The sequence below is a fragment of the Lycium barbarum genome, chromosome 5, assembly GCF_019175385.1.
Source record: "Lycium barbarum isolate Lr01 chromosome 5, ASM1917538v2, whole genome shotgun sequence".
NCBI classification, from domain to species: domain Eukaryota; kingdom Viridiplantae; phylum Streptophyta; class Magnoliopsida; order Solanales; family Solanaceae; genus Lycium; species Lycium barbarum.
Genome location: NC_083341.1, coordinates 125,168,903 through 125,180,757, shown reverse-complemented (window position 1 = coordinate 125,180,757; position 11,855 = coordinate 125,168,903). Strand labels below are relative to the sequence as shown.

The 11,855-nt window shown below is 34.1% G+C and overlaps 2 protein-coding genes across 2 annotated transcripts; one reads left to right on the top strand and one right to left on the bottom strand.

The window, feature by feature from the left end:
* The first annotated feature begins 2,926 nt into the window (after window positions 1-2,926).
* On the top strand, window positions 2,927-3,741 carry LOC132641405 (uncharacterized). The gene has a single exon (XM_060358387.1). The coding sequence runs from the start codon at window positions 3,026-3,028 to the stop codon at window positions 3,548-3,550; it is 525 nt and encodes a 174-aa protein (XP_060214370.1). The 5' UTR covers window positions 2,927-3,025; the 3' UTR covers window positions 3,551-3,741.
* A 3,967-nt stretch (window positions 3,742-7,708) lies between these two features.
* Window positions 7,709-11,628, bottom strand: LOC132641404 (uncharacterized). Its single transcript, XM_060358385.1, has 4 exons — window positions 10,963-11,628; window positions 8,880-9,078; window positions 8,096-8,539; window positions 7,709-8,003 (listed from the first exon to the last, which is right to left on the bottom strand). Exons 1-4 carry the CDS (start codon window positions 11,459-11,461, stop codon window positions 7,934-7,936), a joined length of 1,212 nt encoding a protein of 403 aa, XP_060214368.1. The 5' UTR covers window positions 11,462-11,628; the 3' UTR covers window positions 7,709-7,933.
* Between the last annotated feature and the right edge of the window lie 227 nt (window positions 11,629-11,855).

Genomic DNA, 11,855 nt, shown 5'->3' with positions numbered 1-11,855 from the left:
GCATAAAAAAGTACATAATGAAAATCATTGTGTAATAAGAATAATTTTAATCGAAGAGAAATATAAATTTGACAAGATTAATTTAAATACGTACAAATATGTGTGCATATTCTTACTAACAGTGTCCACAGCTATGTGCAAATATGACAGACAATTAAGCTACAAATTCACTTTCAAGAGTCTCTTGAGGTTTAGGGGAACCATTTGAGCTCAATCCCAGCTGAGATGAGTTCATCACTGATTGTGGGAAATTAGCAGCTTTGAATTTCTGAACTTCAGTAGGAATTGATTGGACAGTTCTTTGCCTACTTTTACTGATTTTGGAAAGTTGGAGTCCTTGGACGTGTCTTGATAATAATGAGAATGGAAAAATTGATTTACAGTTGGATTGATCGAATTCATTCTATATTTTGAACCTCAACAACAATTAGATGTCTTGTTAAGTTCCTACTAGTTTTGAAAAACTTAATCTTGTGGAAGAGCTTCAACTTTCTTCAATTGGTTTCAAGATAAACTTTCCAATCAAATCAGAAGCGGATCTAGGATTAGAAGGTGGCTGGTGCCACAATTTTTTTCAATGTACATCTTGTTAAGAACGTGTATTTGAGTCGAGTCCATCTCTTTTTAGTTTATTCGGGTCAACTTAATAGGTTTTTTTTTTAATTTGCAAATATGAAAATTACATCTCAAAAATCAAGAAACGAACATAATTAGCATTTTAAACAAGGAATCACACTCATTAACACCCATTAACAACAGAAGTAAAATCAACATTTTCACCGAGGAACTTGCATCTCTTATGTATATTAAAAAATGAATTTGTACAAGTAAAATAACATCTTCAATAAGGGAATTACACCAATCAAAATAAGAAAAATAATAGAAAAATTCTTCAATATGTAAATACACCCCATAAGTAAATGTAGAATTAGATAAACTACAAGTTCTCAACAATAAATCATAAATTTCATGTTTTTTCTAAGCAGTGCTTACGAAGTTTTCATCACAATTTAAGTAGAGAGTGATTTAAATTGAATTTAACAATTATAGAATAACATAAATTTTTATAATACACTCCCTCCGTCCATTTTTCTTTGTCCATTATAATAAAATTATATGTCCACTTTTACTTGTAACTTATATAGTTTGAAAAACCAAGACATAATTTACCATTTTATACCTATTTTACCTTTATTAGTAAGTACTCCAATTCATTTCTCATTTTATTTATTGCTAATTAAGAGTGTCCCAAGTCAAATATAGACAAGTAAACATGGACGGAGAGAGTAATAAACAAAAGAAATTATAAAAAAAAATGAATTTTGATCTCAATCCAAAATTCCCATTGAAACCCAAATTTTTCGATTTAAATACTCACAGATTTGAGATTAAGAGAAATGCTTAATTTAAGGGATTTTGAAGTTTCTATTTGTGTGTTCTCGCTAAAGATCACAGATAAAATAATAGAAAAGAGGAAAAGCCATATAAATAATAAAAGATAAATAGAAAATTGGGAGAGCCGAAAAGGGAATTACTGGTACAAAGGAAGTAAAAAGCGCAAAGAAAAACGGGAATCGGAAAATATTAAAGATATATTCAAACTTGTATCTACCAGCCGTGACACCTTTGTCTAATTTACGATTGGGGGTGACAGAATCAAATATTTAACCTAATTTAAGCAAATTACAATATAAATATATAAAAAAATTATTAATCGAGGGGGTGCCATGTCACCCCACCCCAAAGGGCGGATCCGCCCCCGAATCAAACGGTGTACTTAAATTTGGCTGATCTTTCAAAATCATGATGCAGGAACTTTTTAGACCATTCTCCTAAACTCAACTTCCAAGCTCATAAATAAAACTTATGATATCTCCCCTAAAAGAAAAGCAGTGAAGCAATCTCTAGAACTCATGCAATCAAAATCTAAAAGCAATCTCCGGAACCATGAAAGAAATTAAGCCCGATAATTTTACTACATAACTTGAAGATTATAAGACCTAGATTTAGCACCATTGCAAATCTATAATTGTAATAAATCAACCAAGAGCTCTTTAACTGGGGAACCCATAAATTCATCTATGAATTTTCCAAGAAAGAAACTAATGAAGTCATAGACATATTTTATCTTCCGATTAAATATATTAAATATACTGTAATATTGGCTATATAGGTGTAAATTGGAGAGAAATGGTTTTGTAGGCCACTTACAAAATGATTTTAGTTTGATGTTTTTTTTTGTTTCTTTTTTATTTTTTACAAGGGGTCTTCATTTTTACACATATGAAAATCCCATTTTTCTCTATTCAAAATATTAAAAGAACAAAAGATCTCATTTCATCTCTAAATTAAAAAAATATAGCTACACAAATACAATACGTATTTTGTGTTAGACCATATATCTTTGAAAAAAAAAAAATTATTAGTAAAGTAAAGGTTGTTGGTTGCCCATTTCCCCCCAAATTACACTCGCACTATGCAAATCAAGAGTCAAATAGTCTTCTAATTACAAATCCACCATAAATTAAATATTTTTTTTTTGGATTAATACATATTCAACCTTTTTAAACTTGTTAGGATATCCTATTACACACTCGACATAAGCGTTATTTTAATTGTACACCTCAACTTCTAATAAAATGTTTCAATTAAATATTTTCGATTCATATTTTAAAAAAACTTTTACTCCTGTATTCATTCGTCTTCAAATATGATATATTTTATGTGATCAACTTAGCTATTTGACAAACGAGAACACAAACAACAAAATTTGCATGTTTTGAATAGAAAGTGACTAATTGAATTTTTTTATTAAGAATTGAATTGTTCAAGAATTAGATCGAGTGTCTAAATACAATATCTTATCGTTTTAAAGATATGTCTACATCTTAAGCCTATTTTTTTTTTTTTTTTTTTGTCTTTTCCACCCATAAATTCACCAACGTAAAAAAAAAAGAGCAGCAAATCTACTGAACCATCCTTTTACCCCACAGCCACTCTCTTCCACCACCGGAAAATCAAGAAAATGGCACCAAAATCCGAAACCAAATCCTCATCAACTCAATTTTCCGATCCATCAGATGACTACTCAATCGACCCAATTTTCCACACTCTCCGTATCATCCCATTCTCATTCCTCAACCCTCCAAAACTTCGCTTAAAAATCCCAACAATAACCCTCCCTTCATCCATGACAGTTTACTCCCTTATCCTTCTTACTTACTTCATGGTTGTATCCGGTATTGTTTATGATGTCATTAATGAACCACCTGGTATTGGATCAACACAAGACAGGTTTACTGGTGCTGTTAAACCTGTGGTTTTTATGACTGGTCGGGTTAATGGTCAGTATATTATTGAAGGATTGTCATCTGGTTTCATGTTTGTACTTGGTGGTGTTGGCATTGTGATGTTGGATTTGGCACTTGATAAGAATAGAGAGAAAAGTGTTAAGGTTTCTTTTGCATCAGCTGGTGTTGTGTTTGTTGTTATGGCTTATGTTATGAGTATGTTGTTTATCCGTATCAAGATCCCCGCTTATCTTCGCTGAAAGAAAGTTTTAGCCTTTTTTCCTTTGTTTTTGATAAGCAGTACTGTGTTATTTTTAGATTTAGTTTGTCACTCTTTAAAGAGCTTGACATATGATATGATTTGGGTATTTTTGGCTTTTGGTAGTTTTCGGTTATTGAAACTTGGCTGTTGTCATTGCTTATGTTATGAGTAAGTTGTTTATCTGCATAAGATCCCAGCTTATCTTTGCTGAAAAAAGCGTACTTTCTTGCTGTTCTCTTTGTTTTTCTAATCAGTTTGTTCTTTTAGGGAATTTTCTGAATGGTTTGTTTTGTCACTCTTTTAGTGAGACTGATATGTGATAATCTGCTGGAGTAGAAGTAAGAGAAGTTGATTGGGTATTTTTGGATTTTGATAGATGTGAAGCATATGAACTGTATGCAATTTGGTTCTTTGAATGGATGGTAGAAAACTGTTGCTAGAGGGAGCTGCGTTTAAGCTATGTTGTAGTTGCAATTTCCTAGAATCAGATGAGTAATAAAAATCTGTTAGGTTTTAGGGATGAATGGCTGAGGCATTTGTGTTCAACGTTCAGTCATGGCACTTTATAAGAAAAAATATTCATTTGATAAACTTATCGCTTAACCGATTGTTAATCTCAAATTAGTTGGGTCAACTATATGAATGTCCGAGGGTCTATCGGAAATAGCCTCTCTACCTTCACAAGGTAAAAGGCTGTGTACACACCACCCTTCCCAGACCCCACTTGTGGGATTACATAGGGTATGTTGTTGTTGTTGTAACTATATGAATGTCCGGCCCGCTTTGCCGAGGTCTATTTAATTCCATATTAATGGATACACTTTTCAGAGAAGGTGTTTTTAAAATGTCAGAACTGCTGAGCTATTTTGACTAATCATCTGATGAAAGGATGGAAACACATTCCCAGTGAGAAAGAATGGGAAAATGGCATGTTAGTTTCTTTAGTTGATAGGCCTTTATAATGCAGTGTCAAAGTCTTTTTTCTAAATATCTCTTCCTCTATTTGTTTCAATGATTCCTTCATTTGATTTGGCGTCCTTTTTAAGTCCCATATTAATTCTTCTTAGGAATCTTGCACAAGCTATACATGGCTTCCTTATTATGTCATTGTATCAATTCACAATGTACTTATAGCTTACACCTTTCTCGATCTTGTAGTTTTCAAGCTCATATTAACTATCAGTTTCCTTATTTTGAATGAGGGTTATGCCTGGACTTTCCATAATGCTTTCAACTGTTTCAATTTCATGCTCTTCTGATTTGCTTGTATCAATAACTTCCAGCAGATGACCTTCTGAATCCGCATATAGTCCAACAATATTAGATGCATTGGGTCTTCTGGGAAACTGTACCATAGTGATAGATACATGGAAACTGATAGTTAATATGAGCTTGAAAACTACAAGATCAAGAAAGGTGTAAGCTATAAGTACATTGAACTATTACTAGCCGGATAAACAGCAATGTTATTTTAGGATTTCTGTGAATGAACTTAGATTATCACTCTTTAAAGTTTGGTAGAAGAGAAGTAAGTGGAGTTGATTTGGGTATTCTTGGCTTTGGTAGATGTCGGTTATTGGAATTTTCTTAATGGGTTTAGTTTATCAATCTTTTAATGAGACTGATATGTGATATTCTTGCTAGAGTAGAAGTAAGGGAAGTTGATTTGGGCATCTTTGGCTTTTGATAGATTTGGAGCGTATGAACTCTATGCAATTTGGTTCCTTGAATGGATGGTAGAAAACTGTTACTAGTGGGAGCTGCATTATGCGTTTTTTTTTTAGTGGCAATTTCCTAGGATTACGTGAGTAATAAAAGCTGTTAGGTTTTAAGGATGAATTGCTGAGGCATTTGTATTCATGTTCAATCATGGCACTTTATAAGAAAAAGTATTCATTTGAGGAACTTTTCTCCAAGCTCTGACCCTTTTGTTGAAGACACGAGCCATTCTTTGTTGGTATAATTGGCCGTGGCATACGGCAATCATCCTTTTCTCATCAATCAAGGCTAGTCGCTTGTATCAATTTCGAACCCATTCTGTATTGTCCAATTCTGGCTATCGCTAACTGGTTATTAATCTCAATTAGTTGGGTCAACTCTATGAAATGTCCATCCTTCTTTCAGTGGAGGGGTTTCTAAAATGTGAGAACTCTGGAGCTATTTATTCGACCAATCATCTGATGAAATTATGGTAAGTGGTAACACATTCCCAATGAGAAAGAATGGGCAGACGGCATGTTCGTTTCTTTAGTTGATGTGCCTACATGTTTCTTTAGTTGATGTGCCTACATGTTTCTTTAGTTGATGTGCCTTTTAACAGCAGAGTCAATCTTTTTCCCGAATGTCTCTTTCTCTATTTGTTTCAATGATTCTTTCATTTGATTTGGCTTCCTTCTTAAGTCCTATATCAACTCTTTTTAGGAAATTTCTTCAAGTTAAACTTGGATTCCTTGTTATGTCATTTCATCAATTCACGGTGCACCTGTAACTTCGGTGTCACACCTTTCTTGATCTTGTAGTTTTCAAGCTCAATATTAACTATCAGTTTCCTTCTTTTGTATAACGGTATAGCCTGGAGTTCCCGTAATGCTTTCAGCTCTTTCAATTCCAAACTCTTCTGATTTGCTTGTATGAATAACTTAAAGTGAATGACTTTCTGAATCCATGGATAGTCTGGCATGGTTTAGATGCATTAGGTCTTCAGCCAAACTGTATCACGGTGATAGATACTAGTTGGTTGCTTGTTTTCCCTTCAAAAGTCAAAGTTTGGTGAATTCAGAAGCGTTAAATAAGCTGCTAACTAAAATGCAGAATGCTTTCGAAGGGTCTATCATGAGCTCTATTCTCCTGTGTCAGAATTCTTGTTTTTTCTTACAAAAGTTGGGGCCTAGTTGGTGAATAATTGTGGGAGGCATCATGTTAATCATCGGATCATTGGTTTAGCCTTTATAATAGCTTGTGTACTAAAGTTCTCAACCCTCGTTCACTCAGTCCCAGACTTAACATTCTTGATCTTGCTAAGGTCCCAGATTTTCTACCTTGTGTAGTCATCCCCTTTTACTGGAAATCGTCCTGCATCATCTGGATCTTTTACTTCTTAGTACTACTTGTTATTTCACTCAAACTTGTTCATAATACCTTCTATGAATTCCTACTTCATGAATGGCCGATGCATCTTTGCTTTCACCACTTAATGCTGACCTGTGATCTCACTCCTCTGAATCAACATTTTCGGATCTCTCTAATTGTTTAGAATGAAAAAGAACAGTAACATGGTTAAGGGAGGAAGATCCCTTTTTCTGAAATGTTATTGAGGTGTGTTAACTGAATCTGATTGCCTGTTGAATGTCTTAGAGCCCGTTTGGCTTAGCTTATAAGTTGCTGAAAACAGAATAAGTTGTTTTCAATTTTTTTGAGTGTTTGGCTGACCAACTTATAAGCCATTTTATGCTTAAAATAAGCCCAAAAAAATAAGTTGGGGTTAGCCCAACTTATTTTTTGTTTTGCTTATAAGCTGTTTTCAGCTTATAAACTGCTTTTTTTAAGCTAAGTCAAACGGGCCCTTAGTCTTTCCTCTGCCTTCATACAATTTTGGTCAGATTTTTGATTAAAAAAAATGACATGCTATATAGCACCTTGGGGCTGAATCTGCTCTACGGCAAATTAAATTCCAGCTGATGCTGCAACTTTCGATTGTTCTAGAGTAATCAGCATTCTGGCCTCACATAGATTGAACCCCTAATGGAACGTAGAAGTTTTGTTGGTTTAACAGAAAAGTTAAGACGCTGTTAAAAGTTGGGGTTGAATGCATGAAATATGAATTGATCTTAAAAACTTTGCTATTGCATTTTTAAAGTTGCAGATCCATTACGCCCCTTGTTCAGCAGATGTACATAACTGAGTTTAAGAAATCTTTTGGCATTGTAAGAAGAGTTCACTAGCTTGCAACATTTTCTTTAAATTAACAATGGTGCATCCATTGATATTTTAAGTGTACGAACTAATTCCACGTCTCAGTTTTGACTTCTGAGGTGCAATGTCTCATGGAAAGAAGAAATTGGGACACAATATGATCAAGTCAAACGATTCCAAAAGAACAGTGCAATAACCATCAAGCATTGTAATACCTGCTTCTCTAAGCCAACGAAAAGCCAACTTTATGCATCAACACGCAATTTGTTTCCTTAAATTGATTCAGATACTGACATTTACATACAACAGATCAACAAACCTGAGCTTAACATTGAAGTAAATAAACTTCAAAAATGAACAACTGCAAAGACTATGACTGGTAGAAGATTAAGTGTATTAAACAACAATAACCCCTGCTAGAGAAACTACAGAAATGTAAATGCTGGTCATTGTTAGCTCTGTTCTTTCGTCAAGATGGAGTTTTTTGTGCATATTTGGATAAAACACCAGTAAGTAAAGCTTTCTCCTTAATTTTCAACCTGCATGACATTGCAGCAGTTGGTAAGTAAACTAAAGAAATGAGGTTAAAAATATGTGCAAAAGTATGTTATATCATGAACTTATAGCTTACTTGCGCGCTGATCCTGGAATATTCAATTTTGCGACATTATCTTTCTTTCGCTTAGGCTTTTTCTTCTTCTCCTTAGCTTGGACTTTCTTTTGTTCTGAGAAATCAGACTCTTCTCCAACATCCTGTTTATCACCCGAAGTGGACTCTACAGATAAAATTTCTGAATTTTCTACATAATCATTTGTATGTACTGATAAGTCCTCCACCTCTACAATATCGTGGTTAGTGGAGCTGTTTTCCTTTGAATCCGAAAGGAAATCTGTATCAAAATCATCACCCAGGTCTCCGTATAGATCAGGTATTTCTTGTTCAGGAGCGTACTTAATTTCATCAACTGATTGTATAGTTGTGGACTTGGGTGATCCGGGATTTATCATCTCACACTTTATTGGCTTCTGAATCTTACCAAAACTTATACTTTGTCCAGAGAACATTTTCACAAATCTATAATGACAAACATTTCATTGGTTTTAGGGAAAGAATGCAAAGGTAAAGATTAAATAGGCACCTGATCTAATTTTTCAAACAAATACCAAACTGCTATTGCAAGGTAAATTACCTATTACATGTATAAAGTCGCACAAGATTTGACTAACCTGTGATTTTAATCATATCCAAAAATAAAATAGTTCTTAAAACCATCAGTGTGCATGGTGTTGTGATACTAAATAAGTGGTCATGTTACAAGCTTCACCCTTTTATTTCTTACGTATAGCTGCAAACAACGCAATGGCAGAGCAAGATCAAGAGAGAAGAGGTATAAATTCCAATTCTAAAGCATTACCTTTGTGCTTCATCCTTAGACTTGAAGTCAATATAGGCCAGGCCTTTGCAAATAGGATTTCTGGTCTTCTTGTTCCCAGACACAACTGGGACTATGTTAACTATTCCGGGAACTCCTTTGAAAGCCAATCGTAGATCCTTATCAACGTTCATTTTCTTTGGTAGATTGACCAAGCGCACACGGAGTCCATCCTGAGCATCTTTAGAAATTGTAGAACTTAAGTGAGATACTGCTTACACCAGTAACATGATAGGAAGCACACTATTTGCAAAATATCAAGTACGATTTAAAATAGTAGCAGATGCAGGTCTCTACGTTGTCCTCCAAACTCTTTTGTTCTACACTAAGCATTTACAAATAATACAACCTATCAGTGAACTAGCTAAAGCTGTTGATACCATAACATTCATAATTTTAATTCCAAACGCTAGCTCAAATGTCTGCTAGGGTAGGGATAGACCGAATTTCACCCCTGATAGAGTTTTAGTTCTATTTAGATGTTGCTTAGAGTTAAGAGTGAACACTAAAAGAGAAATAGGAGGAAATTGAAAAGGGAATAATGTTAGATATCCTTTGTCTTTTTACTATTTTTTGACAAAGTAATAAAAAATTCTATAAATGTTTAGACTAAGCCAATGCAACAGGCATAATTACAGGTTATGCGATCCCTTTACTGTTTCTAGGCATCATATCTACATCATATACAATAACCAGATTGCACAAAAAAGCTAACAAAAAAATACATCTCTGTTTAAGGCTGTGTATGTTTCTCTTTTGCCTTAAAAAATTCTGCTACTTTTTTCAAGCCCAGACTATCCACCAAATGGCCTGAGGTATAGTATTCCAAGTCTTTAGAGATCTACTACTAACCCCTGTCTGTTCCAGCTATGCGAGAACTCAATAATGGATTTTGGCATGGTCCAACTATGCCAAGTATTACCGAAAGCATGTTTCACAACTGGCTAGTGACCCTCCTTACCTGTTTACTATTATGTCGGATATTCTCCTTTTGTGCACTTTAGGTGGTTTAAAAACTTGAATACGTGAGATACTTCTTTACAACTTGACTTAAGGATTAATTGCCGAGAGTCTAAAGTAGAATGGACTTGGCCAATTTTTGACTAAACAAAACCTTTTAGAGAAGTTGTCAAACTGTATTGTTCAAGGCCAATATAACAAATACAATATGAATAACATGATGGCAAAATACATCTCTGCATCAAGAATGGGTTTGTACCTGCCATCAAGTTGATTCTATTGCTCAATAGTCAATAGTCATAACTCCAAATTATATATCTTAGGTGTTTGTGAGGACAAGTAAAAAGGATAAATTCAGTGGGTAACTGCTTGAAAGCTTGTTCTAGTAAGAAGCTATATTAGATACTCACACAGATGGTTTGGTGGTGGGAGATTGAATAATTTGACAGATTTCTCTAATAAAATGGGAGAAAAGTAATTATCTTTTATATATTTTCTCTAACACTCCTATAAGATTTTTAGTATAAAAGAATCTACATTCCTAAGTATAATACTACAAGTTTGTCAGAACAATTAGAAATCATAGGTATTCTGACTATTCTTCTAGGTATCATAATGCTCAGCTCTTATTAAGTACTTGGGGGTCGTTTGGTTCCTGGTTAGAGTTAGGAAGGTATTAGTAATGTAGGGATTAATTATTTAGGGTTTACTTATGCAGAGATTCCCCCATAACTTATACATGTACAATTAGTTATGCAGAATTGTAAACTCGTAACCAAACACAGTAGTTGGTATGCTGAATTTTATACATGCAACCAGAATGCTACCAAACATGGTACAAGTTATACTGGTTTTAATACATGAATAATTCACTTCCTAACCAGAAACTAGATGACCCCTTAATGTGATAAAAGATTCATTCTCAAGGGTAACTAACTATGAACAAATACATAACTAGTTCACCATTTCCCATCAATTCAGTTGCATTCTTAGATGATTTAATCTTTTCGCCAATAAACACAATCCTACAGATCCTATGTCTAGCAGAAGCTCACAACACCTAGTAAAAGCAATTTACAAAACCCAAACTTTCAAAAGAACTTACCTTTATCCATCTGAACATTTTTTGTAGTATTTGCTTTAACAGGATTATTCTTGAGCTTATTGATATTAGCAAGCTGAGCTTTTTTACTCTGCTCAATTTCTTCCATTAACTTATCTTCAACTGAAGTATCATACTCTTTATCTACTCCAAATCCACTAGGCTTGTTTTCTAACCACTTCTTCATATTTCTTAATGGAATAATCACCTCATCATCATCCACATCACCATCATCTTCAAGAAAATCATCCACATCATCATCAAGATTCTCCATTTCTACAACACTATTGCCACTTTTTTCTTCATCTTTGAGTGCAAAAATGCACACCCCAGTTTGTTTTTTCCATACAAGATGATGAATGCTTTGATGGGTCACTTTGTTTGAGGTAAAAAAGAATTGGGTTTGAGGAATCTTGGAAAAAAAAGGAAGGGATTGTGAAATTGGAGTATTGTTAATGGGACAAGATTGGGGTTGCCTTGGATAACTTCCTAGGCTAAGCATTTCTAAAACAGAAACTCAAGAACAGGTAGTGTAATGTAATTGTTATACTATATAGTAGCTATATGCCTGTCTTGTTCTTTGTTATCTAGTTGGGTTTATCAGTTACTACACCATATATATCAATTATCAGTAAGTATAAGCTTTTCTTTCAAGATGTGGGGATTTAGCTGAGGTTTTGTGAGAAAATGAAGTTACAAGATTTTGTGGACTTAAGTGAATTCCCATTTGGATTGGATTAGGAGCCCAAATTAAAATGTGGATTTTTGGCATGGGCCAGATATGTACTAGTGATCTTTATGCAAATAGCCAACCGAATATACTGTGTTTTTAGCTGGTATACATGGATTATACATTCGCAGGCTTTTTTTTGTTGAAGCGTTTGAGTGATCGACTA

Coding starts and splice junctions, on each gene's coding strand:
- LOC132641405 (XM_060358387.1), top strand. CDS start 3,026: ATGGCACCAAAATCCGAAACCAAATCCTCATCAACTCAATTTTCCGAT.
- LOC132641404 (XM_060358385.1), bottom strand. CDS start 11,461: ATGCTTAGCCTAGGAAGTTATCCAAGGCAACCCCAATCTTGTCCCATT. Junction 8,540..8,879: donor TCTAAGGATGAAGCACAAAG/GTAATGCTTTAG, acceptor TTGTCATTATAG/ATTTGTGAAAATGTTCTCTG. Junction 8,004..8,095: donor ATTCCAGGATCAGCGCGCAA/GTAAGCTATAAG, acceptor AATGTCATGCAG/GTTGAAAATTAAGGAGAAAG.